A 23,419-nucleotide genomic window follows, 5' to 3' on the forward strand; every position below is an offset into this window, starting at 1 on the left:
GGCCATTCACCATCCACCTGTGCCTTTACTCCTGAGTCAACCCTTGTTCATTAACTGTTCCCTTCTCCTAGCAGCTCTGTACATATGCACATCGGGAACAGGCTCCAGCTGTTCTTTTGCCCTACTGATTTCTGACTCTGAAGGCAGCTGATAACTGTTGGAAGCCCATGGCCCTACCTCTGCCTCCAATGCAGAGCACTTGTGAGATCCTTGCCCAGACTCCAGGACTGGCCCATGTTCCTCCCCAACCTCTTCACTGTCTGAATCTGCCACCAGTTCCATTGGCTGCTGGCATGCCACAACAATAAATTTGAGACTAGCTACCATGATTTGTGGATTATGTTGCATTATGATTTTTATGGCAGGCAAGAAAGTTGAAGGGCAGGGTTTATGTAACTCTGCCATGTAAAAAGCTTGGATGACTCTTGCCCAACATGGTACCTTTCCAAAGTTTTGGGGTACAACTTCTTCTATTCCAGAATATCAGGCACAAGGGATGCAGAAATTTGTTCAAAACATGTAGAGGGTGTTTGGCTGAGGGAGGCTGAGTTTTGTGAGGCAGAATGTTCAAAACAGTAGAAAAGGTTAGAAGATTGTAAATATCTATATACAGATTACAGATTAACAAAGTTGGAAGGGGCCTTGTAGGTCATCTAGTCCAACCCCCCCACCCAAGCAGGAGACCCTACACCATTTCTCACAAATGGCTCTTCTTGAAAACCGCCAGTGATGAAGCTTCCACAACTTGAGAAGGCAACGCCTCTTTCGTAGGTTGAAAGAAAATTTCTCCTTGTAGATTGAGTTTCATCTTCAGGAACTGGCCTTCTAAAGAGCAATCAGGATTGATCTCCTCTAGGACAGACCGGTTTGATCGCCTTGCAGTCCAAGGGACTCACAGGAGTCTTCTCCAGCACCAGAGTTCAAAGGCCTCAATTCTTTGGTGCTCAGCCTTTCTTATGGTCCAACTTTCACAGCCATACATTGCCACTGGGAAAACCACAGCCTTGGCTATACACACTTTTGTTGGCAGGGTGATGTCTCTGCTTTTTTGTATGCTGTCTAGATTTGCCATAGCTTTCCTTCCCAGGAGCAAGTGTCTTTTAATTTCTTTGCTGCAGTCCCCATCTGCAGTGATCTTGGAGCCCAGAAAAATAAAATCTTTCCCCATCTATTTGCCAGAGGAATTGAGAGGGCCGGATTCCATGATCTTAAGTTTTCTTAAAGTTGAGTTTCAAGCCAACTTTTGCACTCTCCTTCTTCAAAGAAAAAGCTGTACCATCTACAAAAAAGAAAACTGAGGGCAAGCGGCATCCTATTCCCTCATGACATCGTCAAACAAATGATGCAAAACATGCAATTTGTATGTACTGATGAGATGTTCATGATGAGGTGATGACCCTGGGGCTTTCACCTTTGACCTCTGGTGACAGCAGGCCCCCCTGAGGGTGACTTTATGATTTGTTTCTGCAGTTTCAAAGATGGCTGATTAGCAATTTCAGGTTGATTTGCAAAGAAATGGAAAGGGATTAAAGCTGATAAGGATCTTTAAGGGGAAAAGAGGCAGAAAAAAAAATGATGCTAGGTCTTATCAACTTCACTGCACCACCTCAGTTGTTTTGCCTTTCAGGCCTTGGGTGTGGCATTATTAATCCCTTCAGTCAAAGAGAAGCTTCTGGAACCTGGATGGATAAATCTCTCATTAAAGTGATACTCATCTCTCAATAAAGAGAATCTGTTAAGGTGTCTAACCACGCTGCAGGGAACCTTTGTGGGATGTGATTTTTTTTTTTTCTTCTTCTTCTTCTCTCTCTCTCTGTCATGATGGAAATTCTGGCCTGACTTTGCACTGTCAAAAGATGTGATAAGAGAAAGTCTAAAGCAATCAGGAGGAAAGGGGATAATAACATGCTTACCGTGATCTCCAGCAGCTCATATTTTCATCAAAGGTATAATCAAAAATAGGACTGTTTTTTGTACTAGTGGCGAGGTATTAAAAATCAGTTTATTATGTTATTTATTTGCATTAATGCAATCCCTGCTGTTGAATCCATATTTTGTGAACTCTCTAGATCAGGGGTCACCAACCTTTTAGACCTCAGAGACCACCAAACTCACAATTTTAAATCCCACAGACCAGAGACCCTGGGAAAATCCCCAAAAAATTCTGCAGGAAAATTCCCAATCCCGTTTTCCTACCGATCGATCATTCTTTATTTGGGATCACAGGAGACTGTCTCCAGCTCTGTTCTCAGAGGCAGGGAGGGAGGGAGGCAGGGAGGGAGGGAGAGAGAGACTTTTGGCTTCTTGCAAGGAAAGCAGCAGAAGTCTTTCTTTCTCTCTCCCAAACTCCGCCAGAAATGAGTCTTTGTGAGACTTGTCACACCAGTGCAGCTTCTTGGAGCAGGATGCCTTGCAGGGTCTCAAAGACTCATTTCTGGCAGAGTTTGGGGGAGAGTAAGAAAGACTTTTGCTGCTTCCTTTCCTTGTGTGCAGCCAAAAGCAGAAGAAGAAAGAAGCAGAAAGAAGCAGCCCAGTGGCCAGGTGAGGTGCATGGGGCAAGTGGGGCAAGTTCCCCCCCCCCCCTGCCCTTTCCTCCTTCCCCTCACTATCTCATGTTGTTTGCAATGCAAGCAATGCAAGCCTTGTGTTCCCGCGCAGCCTGGATTAATTACTTTGGAGGAAACATTTCTCTGCGGACCACCAAAATTTTCTCCTGGACCACCAGTAGTCCCTGGCCCACTGGTTGGTGACCACTGCTTTAGATGTCATTTGTAGGTTGAAACAAAAGCAGAAAAAGGATAGCAGTTAAATTAAGGCAGTGGAAGAAAGGGAATGGAGAAACAAGCACAAGAAAGAGTGAACAGATAAAATACTACTTATACTTCTACTAATTGTTTCAACTACAAGCCATTCAGAATTCTTGGTAATGCTGATCAATTTCTTTCTGCATGTTTAGCTAATACTATGACAAAATGTGTGTGAATGCAATCACTAATTCCATAATTTAGATTTTTTTTTAAAAAAAGTTTTACTTTTTTCCCCAGGAGAAGAAAATTAACCTGCTGTGAATTTTTCAGTTTTGAGGAATAATGCTTTTTAAATCTAAGATAGAAGGCTTATACCCAGAGAAGTGCACAGATAACGCAGAAGTGGCTTGGTAGATTCTGTGCAGCTTTTAGTAATTAAATAAAGTGTGAAGAGATCATCAACTTTCTACCTACCCATCAAGGAAACAAAAATTGGCTTGGGGAATACTTTGCAGACTCTTTTTGACACAGATCCTTTGCCAGGTTGAATGGCACTTATATCGGAGACTGTGAGATTGATGTATTCAATGAAGAAAAACAATGACACAGTACAGGTTATCCTTGCCACTTGTTTAATACCATTCTGAAGCTACATTGACACTGAAAGAAGCAACGTATGCCCGGTTCTCATGCTTATAACCAGGGGTGGGATTCTACCGGTTCTGTCCGGCTCTGTAGAACAGGTAGCTCTGAAGAGCAGCAGACATAGAACTTCTATGTCTGCTGCTGTTTTGGCCCACCTGCCCGCCCAGGCTCTTACCTGACCTTTATTTCCTGCTTTTTCAACCTCAGCTGCCATGCAAAGCACAGCTGCAGTTGAAAAAGCAGAAAAAAAAGTGCTTTTTCAAACACTGCTTCCCTGCAGGCAGCGCTGCTCAGCTGTCCAGGCAGCAAACTGATGAAGATTTACATACATGCATAGCATGCAGGGAAGCACATCATAAATCACTGAACTGGTAGTTAACCCTGTCAGATCCCACCCCTGCTTATAACTGTCAGAGTATCCATGCAGTCACGTGTTGTAACCCAAGGGCTTGGCAACCGGTTCACTTATAGGATGGTTGCAAGTCACGTGATTGCCATCTGGGACCTTTCCAGTTGGCTTTTGACCAATTACGTTCAATAGGAAGCTGGCAGAAGATTGAAAGACATGGTCATGGGATTTCTCACTTAACAACTGCAGTGATTCACGTAACGAACATTGCAAAAAAAAAAAAGGGTAGTAAAATCAGGTTCAGTCATGTCAATGGAGATTCTCAGGTCATGGTTGTCCCTCTAGAAAGTTCGAACCCACCCTTCTCCTAGAAGAATGAAATACTCCAGGAAAATAAAAAAGGCAGAATATTATACCTCCCTGGATGAGAAAAGAAGAAACATGCTCTTGGAAAGACTGGGCCATCCTATCTATAAGACAAGAGGCCTTCAGTTTCAGAATGGAATGGAATGGAATGGAATGGAATGGAATGGAATGGAATAGAATAGAATAGAATAGAATAGAATAGAATAGAATAGAATAGAATAGAATAGAATAGAATTCTTTATTGGCCAGTGTGGTTGGACACACAAGGAATTTGTCTTGGTGCAAATGCTCTCAGTGTACATAAAAGAAAAGATACATTCATCAAGAGTCAAGAATCATAAGGTACGACACTTAATAATAGTCATAGGGTACAATAAGCAATCAAATCATACTAGGAAACAGTCAATATAAATCGTACGGATACAAGCAACAAAGTTACAGTCATACAGTTACAAGTGGGAGGGGATGGGTGATAAGGAGTGATGAGAAGGTTAATAGTAGACTGTATAAATAGTTGGACAGTGTTGAGGGAATTATTTGTTTAGCAGAGTGATGGCATTCAGGGAAAAACCATCCTTGTGTCTAGTTATTCTGGTGTGCAGTGATAGGATTAGTCCTTACTTAAGATCCAAACCAGGACAAAGCCATTAAGCCATAATAGGAATTGCCCCAAACCCCATTCATTACATCACCCAGTAAGATTCAACCAAGCCTGGGACACAGACAAACTCAGCTATGACTGCATGCCCCCATGGGAATCCGATTGCAACCACAATAGGATACATTTCTTTATTTATTTTTTATTTGTCAATTGCTTACAAGATAATAGGTATAATTAAAAACATAGTTATGAATACATGGATTACATATAAGAAATATATATATATATATATATATATATATATATATATATATATATATATATATATATATATATATATATATATATGAAACAATAGGACAGGGATGGTAGGAACGTTGGTGTGCTTATGCACACCTCCTACAGACCTCTTAGGAAAGGGTGAAGTCAATAGTAGACAGTCTAAGGTTAAAGTTTTTGGGGTTTGGGGAGGAAACCACAGAGTCAGGTAGAGTATTCCAGACGTTGACAACTCTGTTGCTGAAGTCGTATTTCCTGCAATCAAGTTTGGTGCGATTAACCTTGAGTTTGTATCTATTGTGTGCTCTTGTGTTGTTATGGCTGAGCTGAAGTATTCATTGACAGGTAGGACACTGCAATGTATGATTTTATATACTATACTTAGATCGGACTGAAGACGGCGTAGTTCTAGGTTTTCTAGGTCTAGAATTTAAAATATATCTCACTCTCCACTCCAGGTGGTCAGATATTGAGGACTTCAAACCCATGTGGTCCTCTTCACCATTAAACCATCCTTCCAAGCAGTCTCAATGTTTCCAATGTATTTCTCCCCACTTGGAATTGAACCCAAAGAGGCATTTCTTCCAACATCCTAAAGGTGCTTTTAAAGAGACAACTGGACTTTTTTGGTTTTTCTTTGAAAGCGGGGCGGGGGGGGTCAAAGAGGCCATACGTGTCAAAATTGAACAGCGCTCTCTCAACAGAGGGGAAGGGATATGACATCATCTATTTCCAGTCTACAACACAGTCCTTTCAGCCATTCCCCAAAAGCTCCACACCCCTTTGCATCCCTCAGGTGACCCTGGAGGACTGAGATAAACTTCCAAGTAGCCTTAACAACTTGCTAAAAGAATTCAAATGACTAGCTATCTCCAAGGAGTATAAATCTTTCCAATTCCCCACCATCTAGTCAGAGCTGAAGAAGCTTCTTGGATGAGAAGCAAAACATCTTCAAAGAAAAACCCGAAAGTCCAGTTGCCTCTTGAAAAAGCACTTTTTGGGACAGGTGCAGTCATGTGATTCATTACTTAATTACAAATCTTCCCATCCAAATTGTGTTCCTAAGTTGACTGCCTGTACTATCTGAACTAATGAAAAGCAAGTTGTGAATGGGGAACAGTTACACACACACACACACACACACACACGCGCACACACGCGCACACGCACACATGCACCGTAATTCGCTTATGTAAATTAAACAGGCCCATAACCCCAAAGATTAAAATATAGCAAGTGTGGTACCAAAAAAAAAAAAAAAAAAATCCAGCTAACTATCATTCTGTTGGTCTCTTAATTCTAGTTGGTAAACTGCATGCAAAACATCTCAGCCACAAATTCTTAGATTAGCTAAAATCAGAAAATATACCTGGGGATAAAGAGGCCGAATTTTGGGTGGGGAAATATGAAGTAAATCCTACTGTAGGAATATCAACTTATTTTCCAAAGCACCAGAAGTCAAGACAAGAAATGATGGATGGAAACTAATCAAGGAAAGAACCAACCTAGAATTAAGGAGAAACTTCCAAACAGTGAGGACAATTAACCAGTGGAACCTCTTGCCTTCAGAAGTTGTGGGTGCTTCATCACTGGAAGCTTTTAAGAAGAGACTGGAAAGCCACTTGTCTGAAGTGGTATAGGGCAGGGGTGTCAAACTTGCACCATCATGGCATCATCACGTGACATATTGAGACTTTTTTGCCCTTCGCTAAACCGGGCGTGGGCATGGCCAGCGTGTGACGCATCTGGCCCACGGGCCACAAGTTTGAACAGCCCTGGTATAGGGCTGGACTAGAGGACCTCCAAGGTTCCTTCCATCTCTATTCCGTTTGACTGAATGATCCATCCCCAACTTCAAGTGCATGTAAAACATATTAGCTGATTCTGCTTAAGCTCCTTGCTGTGACTCCGGTCTGCACTCCCTGTTTCTTAAGCAAAGAAAAGCAATCCAATCTAATTCTAGATTGATCACAGAAGTGCAAATTTATTTAATAAGGAACATACTAAAAACCACACTGGGCCACAAGCCAGCACCCTCCACAGGGGGGCAGGGGAATCAGCACTTTTTCTGACAGCTATTCATTTTGTTTCTCATTACTCTATTATTCTTATAACTTTGTTTTAATCATTCCATGACACATTGATAAAGAATGCATGTCCATGTCCTGCTCATTTCTGTTCACCTTCTAGCTTGTTATTTATAGATATACTTGCATTCGAACCAATTTCAGGGGTAATTCAGCCAGCCTAGTAAATCTGACAATGCCAGTTAAAGTTAAAAAAAATAAAAATAAAAATAAAGCCAGTTAAACTCAGATTAGGGCAATCTGAAAAAGCATTCCTTGGAGGAAACATCCTGTTAATTTAGAGCAATGGGGGAAAAATTATCCCCATAAGGTAAGCAACATCCCTTAAATACTTTCATTTAAATCTATGATCATAACTAGTTAGAAAGAAGTGCTTATCAATTTTGTGTCACGATGAACGCCAGTTGCTAGGAAACATGAGCAGAAGGATGGTGTGTGTTGGCTTCCCACTGGCATCTAATTGTACACTATGAGAACATATCAACAAAAGTTGATCCAGAGCAGTTCTTTTACTTTTCCAAAATAATGTAAGAATCTAATCTATCTCTTTACAACGTATACATTTTTATGAACCAACCTGGAACTAAGGAGAAATTTTCTGACAGCGAGAACAACCAACCCATGGAACAAAAGTTGCCTTCGGAAGTTGTGGGAGCTTCGTCACTGAAGGCTTTCAAGAAGAGATTGGACTGTTATCTGTCAGAAATGGTGTAGGGTCTCCTGCTTGGGCAGGGGGTTGGACTGGATGACCTACAAGATCCCTTCCAACTCCCTTAAACTGTTAAGGATAAATGTCCTGACAGTGAGAACAATTAAGCAGTGGAAAAACTTGCCTCCAGGAGTTGTGGATGCTGCAACACTGGAGGGTTTTAAGAAGAGATTGGACAACCATTTGTCTGAAATGGGATAGGGAGGTTGGACTAGAAGACCTCCAAGGTCCCTTCCAACTCTGTGATTCTGTGATTCTGTGATGGAACTGGCAGAACTACCTCTAACACACATTATTACATTGCAGTATATATCTGCAATATTTTTTTTAACCCCTTCTTGTTTGGAGAGCAGATTTTACATACTGAGTTTATCCAGTTATCTTAATGCATATGGTAATTCTTTGAACTTCTCTTGGTGAAGATGACGGAGACCAAGGGACCTTGCTTGCTGCTGCCATCTGTGCAAGATGCCCTTTGGCGCATTAAGAACACTTTGAGATAAAGAATGGATAATCAATATAGGCTAGCCCTGACCCCATTCCTACATCACACACAGGCCCCTCACCCGAGTCCTCCCTATCAGAGACCTCTGCCGTCCGCACCTGCTGCTGGAGAACCACAACACATTGTAACTTGAGGTCTATCTATACTAGATTTTAAATAGCACTTTTGATAAAGCTTGGATTATTTGGAGTGGTTGTTTTTTTGTTTCAGTTAGATTTTAATATTAAATATTGGTGAACAAATTAATCCCTCATTAGGGATTAATCCCTCTAAAATACTTATGAATGCAAGTGATTCTAAGTTCTTCTGAATCGCAAATGTCTGTTATTATTCTTTTCATATGCAGAGAGATTTTTCTTACTCTTCTTGGGTTAATTCTAATGAGTCGTATTTGCTGATTATTAACTTGCCTACTGAGTTCCCATGGAGAAATCATAAAGGGTTATCAACAATCTTTTTTTCAAACCCAAATTTTGATCAAGCATGGCCAAAGGACAATCTAAAATTATAGTCTTTATAGAAAGCTGTAAGAGAAGTCAGTCACTGACCTCCTGTGGGAAAAAAAAAACACCATGAATTTGTTGTAATAGAACTGAAGTTGGAGTACTGGAATATTAAGCTTGTTTAAATTATCTCCAGTAATCAGAAAGAAGGAAAAAATAGAGCAACTATTACTCCCTCAATAATCTCTTTAAAAATGTCAGTTGAGTTCCTTTCAAAAAGAATTAATCGGGTTTAACTACTGCAGCTCTGGAACTTTCTCACTACTAAGAAACAATGAACTGACTGTCAAAATATGAATTAACAGAATAACAGAATAGCACAGTTGGAAGGACCGTGGAGATCTTGTAGTCCAGCGGTGTCAAACTCGATTTCATTGAGGGGTGCATCAGGGTTTTGTTTGACCTCGGGTGGAGGGGATGAGTGGGCACGGGGTGGGTGGGACTTAGCCATCTCAATGTCCTGCAGTCCCCTGCCAGCGAAAACAGAGTCTGCTCGCTTTCTCTGGCAGAGGCACTGTGGGCTGGTCCTTTCCTGTTTCCAGGGTGGCTCCATTGGCCGTATTTATGCACTCCTCAGGCTGCATCCGGCCTGCGGGCCTTGAGTTTGACAACCCTGTTCTAGTTCAACCCCCTGCTGAAGCCGAAGACTTACACCAGCTCTTTCTGGCTCGTGCACTTGAGTGCTCACCGCTGCTTGTGTGGCCCAGTTCGTAACAGGCCAATCAGCTGATCAGCTGAGACTTGGGAGGCAGAGAATAGATGGGGGTGGGGCCAGTCAGAGCAGGTTCTGACCAGTTCTGGAGAACCAAAAGCTGAAATTTTGAGTAGTTCGGAGAACCGGCAAATACCACCTCTGACTGGCCCCGCCCCCATTTAGTCTCTGCCTCCCGAGTCCCAGCTGATCGGCTGGGTCTTCTTTTGTTGCCCTGCACAGGAGAACAGAGCTGGAAAGCAGGTTAGTGAGGTGGGGAGGGAATAGGGATTTTGCAGTAACCTTCCCCTGCCATGCCCACCAAGCTACACCCAGGTCAGGTTTCCAAGTGATGAAATCCTTTTAAAAAGAATAAAACAAAATCCATCTTCCAAGACAACTTCCTGTCAAACCCGGAAATTGACAGTCCACAGAACCAGTACTAAATTTTTTTGAATCCCACCACTGGCCACTGCCCAGTACTGGCCTGCAGATGGAGTTGGGACTCCTGCTCTATAGCATTCCAGACAAATGACTGTCCAGTCTCTTCTTGAAAACCTCCAGAAATGGAATACCCACAATTAATGTACTGATTAACTGTTCTCACTGTCTCTCCTCAGGAAATCTCTCCTTGGTTCTAGATAGGTTTTCTCTTTCATGTCCTTCCATCCATTCCTTCTTATCTTGCCTCAAGTGCTTTGGAGAAAAAGTCAACTCTTCTCTGTGACAGGCTGTAAAATATTGGAAGATTGCTATCATGTCACCCTTAGTCCTTCTCTTCGTTAGACTAGGCATACCCAGTTCCTGAAACAGTTCATTATTTCTTTCATCCTCCATCTTCCTAATCATCTTCGTTGTTCTTTCCTGCACTCTGTTCTAGTGGTGGGAATCATTTTTTTTTTACTTCCGGCTCGGTGGGCATGGCTTGGTGGGCGTGGCAGGGGAAGGATAGTGCAAAATTTCCATTCCCACCCCACTCTAGGGGAAGATACTGAAAAATCCCCATTCTCTCCCACCCCACTAACCTGCTTTCCTGCTCTGTTCTCCTGTGCAGGGCAACAAAAGCAGACCCAGTTGATCAGCAGGGACTCGGGAGGCAGAGAATAGATGGGAGCAGGGCCAGTCGGAGGTGGTATTTGCCAGTTCTACAAACTACTCAAAATTTCTGCTACCGGTTCTCCAGAACTGGTCAGAACCTGCTCAATACCACCTCTGTTCTCAACATCTTTTTTTTGTATCATGGAGACCAAAACTGGTCTTTGTGAAATATTCTTGGTGGTTTGGATTCATTACCCATTCCACCATTCCATCATTATTAGTTTTTATTATTTATTAGTTTTACTCTATAGTCATTAGTTTTACATAAAATGATGAACACTGTACGTGTTGCATATGTGTTAGAAGGAGAAGTAGGCACAGATGGGGTGAATCATATGAATGCAAAAGGATTTTCAGCCTACAAAACCACTACGCTGAAAGCAAAACCCATGGAATTGATTTCATCTAATTGATTATTCTTTTGTGTTTGAACACACTAAAGCAATTCTCCTGAATAAGAATGCAGTCTTCCTGAACCGACTGGGGTTGGGTTAGTTTAAGTGGTGCTTAAGGAGGCGTGACATTTTAATTTCTGCTATTTTTTTTTTAAATGTAGCTGTTGCTTAACAACCATCAGGCTTTTTAAAGCAAAGCCTGTTGTGTCTTGTTTTGTTTTAATGACAGAGTACCAATTTCTTTTAATGCTGCATTATAGCCATCTTATTCTAACTTCACACAAAGACATGCTCAATTTATGCATAGAACTGAATCATCTAAAAAGCTAATTAGCTCTTGAATGTTAAACAATACATAGGTTTAAAAGATTTTCTTCATTTTTCTACCAATGATTGGAATTGTATTAGCATTCAAATACAAGGAAGGAAGGAAGGAAGGAAGGAAGGAAGGAAGGAAGGAAGGAAGGAAGGAAGGAAGGAAGGAAGGAAGGAAGGAAGGAAGGAAGGATAAATGGATGAAGGAAGGAAGGAAGGAAGGAAGGAAGGAAGGAAGGAAGGAAGGAATGGAAGGATGGATGGAAGGAAGGAAGGAAGGAAGGAAGGAAGGAAGAAGGAAGGAAGGAAGGAAGGAAGGAAGGAAGGAAGGATAGAAGGAAGGAAGGATGGATGGAAGGAAGGGAGGGAGGGAGGAAGGAAGGAAGGAAGGAAGGAAGGAAGGAAGGAAAGAAGGAAGGAAGGGACATTTTACCTTTCTGGATTACAAGCTGAATTTAAATAGTTACTGAATGCAAGGTTATTATGGAAAAATGAACACTCAAACCTTTCTCATTAACAATCATATGGTTCTATTTTTTTATATGTATGAAGCTTGTTGTCATCTGTTTCTGAGGGGAAAGAGAAGGGAAATATGTAGAAAAAAGGGGAAAAAGAAAGAAAAGACATTGACTTCAGACCCCCTTTGTGCAATGGAATAAGATAATAACATCAAACCTGAACTTTTTTACTTTGACATAATAATATAAACTAGCCATTTTATATAACAACAAACCTGTGTAATTGGTAAAAATCCAAAATCAAAGTTTTTATATGTTATTTTTCTACCTCAAGCCCGAAGTCCAGAAGCAGTTTCCAAGGAGAAATAAAAGTAACTGTATTTTTTTTCCTTTTGTCAAAGCAGTCAATTTGGCCATCTCTGCAAATTCCATCAACTTTTGTAGCCATTCATTCATTGTGGGAATCAAAGAGCTCTTCCATTTTTTTGTGCATAGAACATTCTTTCTACCATCAACATATATAACACTAAAGTTCCCATCTTTTTCCAAGTCTTTTCCTATTAAACCCAAAAGAAAAGTTTCTGGTTTTATCTTTATATTCACTTTGAGAATCTTGTGTATTAAGATGTGAATCCTACTCCAATATTTCTTTGCTTTATCACATGTCTACCATAAGTGATAAAAGGTCCCTTCTTTCGCACTTCCAACATTCATTTGAAATACCTTTATACATTCTTGACAGCTTGTCTGGTGTTAAATACCAGCAATAAATCATCTTATAAAAATGTTCTTTTAAACTGTAATTTAATATACATTTTAAACCTTTCGACCACATATTCTCCTATTGTTCAAGCATTGTATTATATCCAAAGTTCCTTGCTCACTGAATCATGCAATGCTTTTCATATTCACTGAGGACTACATATAAATTAAAATTCTCCTTTGACTTAGTTCTTTTCTTTAACTGATCCTTGGAAAGCCCCACAAAAGCTAAATGTTTCCTTTGTGTCCTCCAACTTGTAAACAAGGAGATAAGTGTGCATCGCAGTATTTCGTGTTGCTGATAGACCTGTTCAGACTCACAATTCAGGTTTGATCAGTCTGGAAGTCAGCTCTGAATTTTTGCCTTGGTTCTCTTTGTTTGGTTCAGATCCGTGTATCTACCATTCTTCAATGGAAGAAGAAGAAGGGGGAGAGTTGGTACAAGTAATCCTTTTTGATGTAACCTGAATATATTAAAACTTATACTGAATCTGTATACTTGCACATGATATACAACTGGAGGACTGGAGCCAGATGTCTAGAAACTTGTCACCTCTTGGAGAGATAGCAAGAGGAGAAGGGACTATAAAAGTTCAAGCTCTGGAAGTTACTCCCCGGGAAACTCTTCTAAGATAGTTTCCAGAAAAGGGGGGGGGGAATTAACATGGTTAATTGGTTCTTTGTTTGACTAAATCCACATCTAAATAAGGGGAGGGGTTCTAACTCCCTTTATTACTGTATGCCTGGAAACATCTTAGATTCTGCTTTGACTAGTACTGGGATTACTTCCTTTCAATAAAGAATTCCTTTTGAAGTGCCTAGCTTTCAGAAGTTCATTCTTTTTTGGTTGAAGGGGAAAAGTCCAGTGCTTACAGATCTCTAGAAAGTAAACAAGTGTCCATTTCAACTTCCAATATTGCAATTGCAACTAATAAGTTTGACAGAATGTTTAGTATGCAATGATGTTTTCAGCTTATAGGTCGTTCACATTCAGAACAAACTTGATGCCTCATGGAGGCTGAGGGCATATCTGTATTGTTATTTTCTTGCTCTAGAACAATTCAGCACATTGTTACAAAGGTGGGTAGGATGGAGTTATATGCAAAGTTCAACCAGGTAATCTCTCAAAGGTGCTTTTTCAAAATGAAACCGGACTATCCCAGAGGTGCTTTTTCAGGAGGCAATTGGACTTTCTTATTTTTCTTCTAAGATGTTTGCTTCTCATCCAAGAAGCTTCTTCAGCTCTGACAGGATAGTGGGGAATGGAAGGATTTCATGTTTTCAAAGAAAAACAAGAAAGTCAAATTGCTTCCTGAAAAAGCACCTTTGGGACAACCATGACCAAGATGACCAAGAATCTCTACAGAAACTGAGCTATGTTCTTTTTTTTCCTTTTGAGGAAGATGATTCACTTCTCATCCAAGACATTTCATCAGTTCATCATTGAGACAACTATGGCCTGGATGACTGAGAATCACCACAGACATTCATCTCTAGGTAACTCCCAACCTGAAGCAAAGACTTCCATGGCTGAGGTCTAATAAGAGCAAGGGTCTTCAAACTTGGAAAGTTTAAGACTTGTGGACTTCAACTCCCAGAATTCCTGAGCTAACATGACTGGAGGAGGAATTCTGGGAGTTGAAGTCCACAAGTCTTAAAGCTGTCAAGTTTGAAGACCCCTGACTAAGAGAGAGAGAGAGAGTTCAGGAACTATGCTCAGACTCTTCATGCAGATGGTCCCAAGCTCAGCCCAGATCAAAGGATCAACCACAATCTGGAGACATCCAGTTGGAGAACTCAAGTAATGAATTAACTGATAAATAACCTGTTCTGGTAAAGGGATGTCCTACATTTCTAAGTGTCTTCTAACCCAGGGGTCTCCAACCTTGGCAACTTTAAGACTTATGGACTTCAACTCCCAGAATTCCTCAGCTGGCTGTTTAACCAAACTTTCCTCACAACCACCATTCACTGTACTGATCTTTTATTTTCTGTTTCAGTTTGAAGCATTTCAAGCAACTGAAACTAACAAGCATGCACATACACACAAATAAAAACTACTCAAAATTTGCATAGTTCCATATAAGTATAAGCTTGGTACCCTAAAAAAAAAAAGCAATGTGTTTTTTTGTTGTACAGTACTGCATGTATGGATTGTTATCTACAATAATTTCAAAAGTCTCTTTATGTAGGGCATATTTCCTGCTGAAGTTGTACTCCCAAAAGAAAGTGATTTATAAAATGCAAAAAAACAAATAATGAAACCCACTGCAGAAGTAAACTAACTAACTGTTACTAAATAAAACGACTAACTGTTACTAAATAAAATGAAGCAATTGGGCAGGTTTAAAAAAAGTAGCTGTCTTAACGAGAACATTTTTCAACACAGAATTAAGCCACTGCACACGGGACATCCAGCAAAAACATGCTGCATAATGTATATTTAAACATTTTGTAATTGCGCATTATCTTATACATGGAAAAATAATATGTTCCACACTTATCTGCACCAAATAGATTGTGGTGTTCTTTATACGTTGGCTCTTAACAGGAATGTGAAGCAGCTCAAAGCATCACTTGCTGGAGATAAATGAATCTATCTGTTTCTGCCTTGAGTCAATTTTGCATATGTTAGTGCAAGTTTTATTTTACTTTACTAGAAAATACTTAATATTTTTGCATTACCCCATTCACCAATGGATGCAGGCTGAAATATAACTGGAATTAATTCCATATATATCCAGAATCAATGGATAACAGCATGTAACAAAAAAAAAAATGGCACTAAAAAGATCACATTTTTTAAATTAAAAAAGAAAAAGCCAACTTCTTGTGGTTCTTTTTGCTAGAAAAGTCATGTTTCCATCGGTGCATGTTTGACCCGAGGAGACCACAGTAGCTTACAAAAGCTTGTGCCTTTAAGTAAAATGTGTTAGTCAGAAAGTGTACTACCGTACTCCTGATTTTTGGCACAAAATAAACATATCTGCTGACAATAATTTCAATATCGAATACCAAAAAATGCTGCTTTTTAAATGTGTACATTAATTTAGTACTTCACATAGAAATTTAGCCACAAAGGGGACCGAGGCTCTGCATGCATCTATTTAAAAGCAGAGATTAATTCACTCCGCCCTCAAGTTCATAACATTGTAATGCCTGTTAGTTTAGAAAACTATTCACACAGAGCACTGTTTTTCAAACTTGGCAACATTAAGATGTGTGGAGTCTGGCAGATGAAGTCTACACGTCTTAATGTTGCCAAGGTTATGAAGAGTTGTTCTAGAAGATCAAGAAGACAGATCCCATTCTAGGTACTGCATGTTAGGATTGATAAATGCCAGCATGCCTGGAGGTATCTCTAGTCTAGTGAAGACTAGGGGTGACATGATCGTACTATTCAATATTGGAGGGGCTGCCACAAAGAAGGGAGTGGTCCACCTATTCTCCAAAGCACCTGAAGGCAGGACAAGAAACTATTTATGGAAACTAATCGAGGAGAGAAGCAACCTAGAACTAAGGAGAAATTTCCCAACAGTGAGAACAATTAATCAGTGAAACGGTTTGCCTTCAGAAGTTATGGGTGCTCCACACTGGAGGCTTTTAAGAAGAGTTTGAACACTTGTTTGTATTGGTATAGATGGAACACTTGCGACTTGTCTGTAGTGGTATAGTGCAGAGGTGTCAAACTTGATTTCATTGAGGGCCACATCAGAATTGTGTTTGACCTCAGGGGGCCAGGTAGGTGTGGCCAGCTCAATGTCACTCATGTCGGAGGCGCAGGTGGTGGCCCCAGTGCTCTGCCAGCAAAAATGGGCTCCTGGGCTCCATTTTTGACTGCCATGGCTTCCTGAAACCCTCTGCCAGCAAAAACGGTGCTCGGGAGTGTCACATGCAACCCTCCCCAGCTCCGTTTTCGCTGGCAGGTGCATTGTGTCCCAGTCCTTTGCTGTTTCCTGGACAGCCGCATGGGCCAGATCTAAGGACCCTGTGGGTCAAATCCAGCCCACAGGTCTTGAGTTTGACATCCCTGTTATAGGGCCTCCTTCTTAAACAGGGGGTTGGACTGCAAGATCTCCAAAGTCCATTCCAACTCTTGTTATTCTGTTATTATGGACGGGTGAGCAACCGAGATGATAGAGGAATGGCTTATGAGGAATGGCTGGAGTTACTAGGTATGTTTAGCTTTGGGAAGAGAAGACTGCATGAAAATTTTCTTCAAGTGCCTAAAGAACTGTCATGCAGGGGACCGAGCAAAATTGTCCTGATTTTTGCCATAAGACAGGGAAGGTATTAAGAGTAATGCATAACCTTACCTGATAAAACCCGGACTTCTGCTTCATTTCCAGTTCTTGAACTAGCAGGATTTTTGGCAAGGCATCTATAGATCCCACTGTCCCCTACTTGAATCCGACTGATTTGTAAAGATCCAGAAGGCAAAATGGCTACTCGAGTGTCACCAGGATTCAGAAGTAGATCTTCTTGGTTCCTCTGCCAGTGGACTGTAGGCATAGGTTCACCCACAACTTCGCACTTTAATAAAATGGTGTCACCTGAAAATGCTGTGACAGAGTCTGTCTGGGACAGAAACCTCAGTGGACCTGCAGGAAAAAAAAGATAATTGAAATTAAGGAAGAATATAAATCTAAAAGATACATATATACACACAAATGCACATCTTATTTATTTATTGAGTTTATATGCCACCCATTGCATCATGACATAATTTTGGACAGCTTACAACAGATAAAACAATATTATAAAACGGTATTTTTCATATTTTTATCTATTGTTTTGGAAAATTTAATTAATTGCTTTCTGGCAGAAGAAGACAAGACACAACCAGTAGAGAGAATAAAGAAAGAAAATAGCCTGGAATCATTATGTTGCCACAAACAATCCAAGTCCATCTCCTGTTGAATACTGTTAACTTCTATCTAGCACTAATTTAGTGCTGACCAAGAGTTGACTAAATTACTGTGTACATTCATGAGCAATAAACAATTTAATTGGAATTTAATATGTGTGGTCCTGGTTCTTTATACCTGAAACTTTCAATCAGAAATGATTTCACATATTAGTATAGCAATAAAGTAATATTCAACTTTTCAACCAATGGGATTTTGTGATAATGGCATTCCTCAAGATACAATTCAGCTAAAAATAATTAAAGTCCTAGATTGAAACCAGATTGTTTATTTTGCGTGATATAATTTTTCAACACTGAAGGACTATCACACTAGAGGTGGTTGATTGATTGATTAATAGGCAAGGTGGGCAGCAAGAAAATTTAATAAATAAAATAATCATCCTAAAAGAATTGGAGCACTACTTCAGCATTATTGGCATTGGCAAATTCACCATCAGTCAGTTGCAAAAGACAACTTTATTCAGAAGACCTTACATCCTGCAAAGATACCTCTAACACCACAAAACATCAACATCTGCCTATCCCAAATCCTTGGAGAGGAATCAATAAGCAGACAAAAATGCAGCATCCAGTCTAAACATCTGACCCACTGTGTGACAAATAATAATAATAATAATCAGAAAAAAAAATCAGACCACAGCAACACAAAGAATTCAATTAACAAATAATAATGGAATGCAATATATCAATCTAGTCAAAGAATAATATTGGTAAGGACAACAGATATGGGGTAAAGATTAGAAGAAATTTCATAATGATAAACATTATTTGACAGTAGAGATTATTTGCTGGAAGTGTAGAAGAAAAAAACCAGAATGACCATCTGCTAGGGGTATAGAAATACAATGAGGCATACAAGAAAATTTGAATATATTTAAGATAATTATCTGGACTCAATTATAGCGGTGATGGGTGCACCATTGAAAGATCTGAAAAACCACGGTGCAGAGAAATTCTCCCGAAGATAATCTATTTATGTGTTCAGTGAGAACTGACCTCAATTAGATGGCACATAATCTATCAGTCAAGAAAAGATATCATTATTATCTTGTACAAAAAATTCATAGTACTTCTGCAAAGACGATAGGCAGTTTACACAATCAAAAAAATCTTATATGAAATTCTACCTTTCTTGCATCTCCCCACCCCAAAAACCACAAATGAAAAGAAATATTTGAGGGGCCACCACAAAGATGAGGGGGTCATTCTATTTTCCAAAGCACCAAAAGGAAAGAGAAGAAACAATGAATGGAAACTAACCAAGGAGAGAAGCAACTTAGAAGTCAGGAGAAGTTTCCTAACCGTGAGAACAATCACCCAATGGAAAAGCTTGCTTTCAGAAGTTGCGGGTGCTCCATCACTGGAGGTGTTCAAAAAGAGACTGGACAACCATTTGTCTGAAATGGTGTAGGGTCTCCTCCTTGAGCAGGGGTTTGGACTAGAAGACCTCCAAAGTACCTTCCAACTCTATTATTCTATGTCCTATGAATGAAAATTACTGACTGGAGTCCGTCAAAACATTTGAAAAAGGTAGCACTATTACTATTAGTGCTCAAATGCTATCCAGAATAAAATGGTGTTGAAAACTTTGTGAAAAGCTGAAAGGCTGAAGGGACAGGCATCTAAAAGGTTCTTCTATATCAGGGGTGTCAAACTTGCATTGTCACGGCATCGTCATGTGCAGTGGTGGGATTCCAAATTGTGCGGTAGCAGTTCTGTGCACTTTGCACGTGGATTGCCCTCGGTGAGGTGAGCTCAAAGATTGCCCTCAGTGAGGGGAGCTGTTTTTTAGCTCAGCTGAGGCACGGCAATCCACTCTGCCACACGAATTAGCTGACCTAAAAAAGCAATGGAAGCAATGGATGGGAAAGGGTAGGGGTGGATTGGCAGGGTCAGCCAGAGGTGGTATTTGCTGGTTCTCTAAACTAGTCAAAATTTCCACTAGCGGTATGCCAGAACTGATCTGAACTGGCTGAATAACACCTCTGGGCACGTGACATGTTGGGAATTTGTCCCCTTTCACTAAACTGGGCATGGGCGTGGCCAGTGCACGATGCATCCAGCCTGTGGATGTCAGCCCTGGTCTAGTGTAACTGTCATGGCCCTGGACTTAGACAGGACAGACATTGAAAAAGAGGCTCTGGATCTTAGCAGAACCTCTGGATCTTAGAAGACATAAAGCTAAGAACCACTTGAAGATGATTAAACTTAGACACAGCTGGAACAGTCAGATAATTTGGATGACATTTGGCCTCCACACCTGGGTGAGTAAAGAGCACAGCAACATTGTTCTATTTGGCTTCTTGCCAAGCAAGAGAGTAAATCTCTTGATTAATAACAGCTGGCTGCAGCCTGATTTAATAAGAAGCTGTGATCTATGTTCTCTTTACTGGATACAATCTCTGATCTGTGGCTCTTGCATGATATTAGAAACATTGAACTGGCTGATAACTCTGGCCCAGTTCTTGGAAATTTGGACTGTATTTGGACTATTCTTTTGAATGTTCTTATTTGGCAGCATATTGTTTAGGCAACTATCTCAGACTCTTTGATTTTCAGGCTGTTATCTCTTGACTTTAAGTAAAGTGTGATTTACCATCCCAACTTTGTGTGAGTCAGTAATTGAAAATTGAGGCAGGACACCAGCTCCTTGTCCAGGACTGGAATTTTCATCAAGATTGTTGTCCGTTATTTGAAATCTTCCAATGAGGAAACGTCTATGGTTCCAGGAGAAAAACTTTTTATCATTTTTCATGATCAGAAAAATTCTTGTTACTTCAGATCTCCTCTAAAGTTTCAATTTATTATTTCTGGTCCTATCCACAGGAATTATAGAAAAGAAATTCATACCTCCTTTCACATGACATGGGAACATTATTGGAACACTGTTATGAGGTTCTCCTCAATCTTCTCTTCTTTTGAGTTAAGCATAACCAGTTCCTTTATCCATTCTTCATAAAATTTAGCCTTGAAGTCCCCTATCATTTTTATCATTGGTCACTATATTGTTTTCATTTTCTCAGCTTCATTGGTTTAGTGTGGTAGCCAGAGTTGGTTACAATTGAAGTGGAAGTATAGATACTATAGAGCAGAAGTATCAAACTCAAGGCCCGTGAGCTGGATCCAGCCCATGAGATGCTTTGATATGACCCACAGAGCTGACCCGGGAACAGTGAAAGATCGGCACATAATGCCTCTGCCAGCAAAAGTGGATGACTTACTTTTGGCGTAGTTTGTAGTTTTGGGGAAACATGATACTTACAGATAGTAAGTACTATCTTTTTTGATGCATCCCAAGATTGCATTAGCTGTGTTGGTAGCTGCAGTGCACTCAGTCCATATTCCAATGTTAGGTAATGTTTTGAAACTGGATTTTTCTACTTCTAGTTCAAAATTTGAATTCTTGGCAACTGATTTATATTTATGATGGTTGCAGTGTCCCAAGGTCACAGTGATGACTTTTTCAACGTTCTGACAAGCAAAGTCCATGGGGAAACCAGATTCACTTAACAACCATGTTACTGAGATGACCCAGGGTAGGATACAAAAGCAATAAAGTCATAAAAACAGGTGAAGTCCCCTTAATTCCTTCAACTTGGCTTCAAAGGTCCAATTATCATTGACTGGAGAAAAAAATGACAAAAAAAACCCGACAAACAGTTGCGAAAAGGAAGAACTTCTGTTCAAACTCAAAATACATATAAATTATAAATAGGAAAAAAACGACACAAACCATAATGAAGCAATTAATGAGACAAGGCAGGATAAGGGCCTGAAGATGTCCACAGATATGGAAATACACACACTGGGAAAGATGCCAGAATTCAGATAAGAACTGACAAACTAGAAATATTTTCATGCATTGCTTCCAGCACTGGCCCAAGCAGAGTTTGTCCTTTTAAACAGTCTTCACAGTTGCAGCCCCTGAAGGGGATCAAGGCTCTTTCCTTCCCCATATACCACACCATTCACATTGCTCCATTATCTGTTCCTCCCTGCGTGCCCTAGGATGAAGAGGAGATGAACCTGGGTATTTCTCTGAATGCTCAGCCAGCCTGTGCCCTTCCCCAGTTTCCTCCACAACCTCCAGAGCCACACTTCCACTCCCTGTTGGCTGTTCCTCCTCTCCCTCAGAATCAGATTCTAACAGGGGCATGACAGTTGCAAACTTAAAAACAGTGGTTCACTTAACAACTGTGGGAAGAAAGATCACAAAATGGAGCAAAACTCACTTAACAAAAGTCTCACTTAGCAACAGAAATTTTGAGCTCAACTCTGGGGATACGTCAAGTATCATGTACAGGTGGTCCTCAACTTACAATCTCAACTTATGTTGTTAAGTGACACATTTGTTGAGTTTTGCCCATTTTCCAATCTTTCTTCCCACAGTTGTTAAGTGAATCCCTGCAGTTGATCCGGTAAATTAGTCACCTGGTTGTTAAGCTTATAATCAGGCTACTTAAATATTTAAATGGCAATTCTTTTTTATCCATCATCTCTTCTCCTCCTTAGTGCTTCTGTGATTCTTTTGATGAGGAGCTGAAGGTCTTCACGCTTACTGCGAAGCAGAACTGTAGCATCAGCATATCTTAAATTGTTGATCCAAACATCGTTTACAGCATCGATGTTTTCCAGTGCTTCATTGAAAATTGACTCAGAGTAAGATATAAAACAATGGTGGAGAGAGCATATAACCCTGTCTGACTGCTCTTCATATTTCTCTAGTGTCTCAGTATATTCAGCCTCAAAATCTAAAGGACCGGTTTGGACAAAACTCAACACCACTTTTTCATGCAGCTGTTGATAAAAATAGGATTGCCAACATGATCGTCAATGTCCGATGATGGATACGGCATAAGAAGACGATGACTAAACAAACTGTTGTAAGTCAAGAACTACTTCCCTGATTGCCACAACACCTTTGTATTTGATGAGAATACTCATCATCTTCACCTTCTTTTCCTAAAATAGCCATCTTGGCTGACAATAACTTTAGGAAATGTATAGCCTGAATGCCCTTTCTTGTTTCCAGAGTTAAAAAAGTTCCCATGGTAGCAGTTCGATTTTTTTTTATTTATTTTACACTGCAGAGCAAAAGACTAATTAGCTAATTCTCTTTCATTTCTTCTAGTCATCAGGGAAAATAAAAACACAAAATCTTCCTGGTTTTCACACTAAATTCTTGGCACAATGTCAGGGTGTTGAACCATCCAGTATGCTCTCAAAAAGAAGACAGATTAAAAAGTGCCTTTTAAGCTTGTTTAAATTAAAACATAGATAGATACGGTTACACAATTCCCAAAATGACCCCAGGAAGCTGTTTAAAACTACTTTGACATCTGTGGCAGGAAATCGCATAACAGAGCAGCAAAGAGGAATTGGAATCAGAAAGGAAGGATTTCTGTCTTTTTTTTAATGACAGGAGCTATCTGGTATTATCTGAATTTCAAAATTGCTTTGACATTGAATATTTCCCCCATCTACTGATGCATGGAATAACTTCCTTCATGATTGCTGGGCTTTCTGATATTCTAAATCTACTTCAATTCCGTATGTCCTCAGTTACAGATCTATCTTGTCATAGCAACAGCAACAAGCACTAGACCAGGGGTGTCAAACTCAATTTCATTGAGGGCCACATCAGGGTTTTGTTTGACCTCAGAGGGCCGGGATGGGTGTGGCCAGGCTGATGTCACTCATGTTAGGGGGATGTCAGTGATGGCTCGAATGCTGTGCCAGTTAAAATGGGCTCTTGGGTGTCATGGCCTCCTGCAACCCTTTGCCAGCAAAAACAGAGCTCGGGATGAGGGGCATGTGTGGCTCCTGTGAGCTTTATTTTAAGCCAGGAGAGAATTTTGTAGCCTTCTGCCAGTGAAAATGAAGCCTGCAAGGGCCACATGTGGCCCTCCCGAGCTCCATTTTCACTTGCAAGAGGCACCACAGGCCTGTGCTTTGCTGTTTCCAGGGCAGCCATGAAGG

At 40.4% G+C, this 23,419-nt stretch overlaps 1 protein-coding gene across 1 annotated transcript in view; it reads right to left on the bottom strand.

Annotated features, from left to right (window-relative positions):
- The window catches only part of DCC (DCC netrin 1 receptor), a 1,175,771-nt gene that overhangs the window by 521,453 nt on the left and 630,899 nt on the right, over window positions 1-23,419 (bottom strand). The window contains exon 3 of the mRNA XM_087927493.1: window positions 16,827-17,111. Coding sequence (XP_087783619.1) covers window positions 16,827-17,111 — 285 coding nt within the window. The remainder of the gene's footprint in view (window positions 1-16,826; window positions 17,112-23,419) is intronic.

This window comes from Pseudonaja textilis, chromosome 2, assembly GCF_049901715.1.
Source record: "Pseudonaja textilis isolate UNSWEBS1 chromosome 2, rPseTex1.2, whole genome shotgun sequence".
Classification (NCBI taxonomy): Eukaryota; Metazoa; Chordata; class Lepidosauria; order Squamata; family Elapidae; genus Pseudonaja; species Pseudonaja textilis.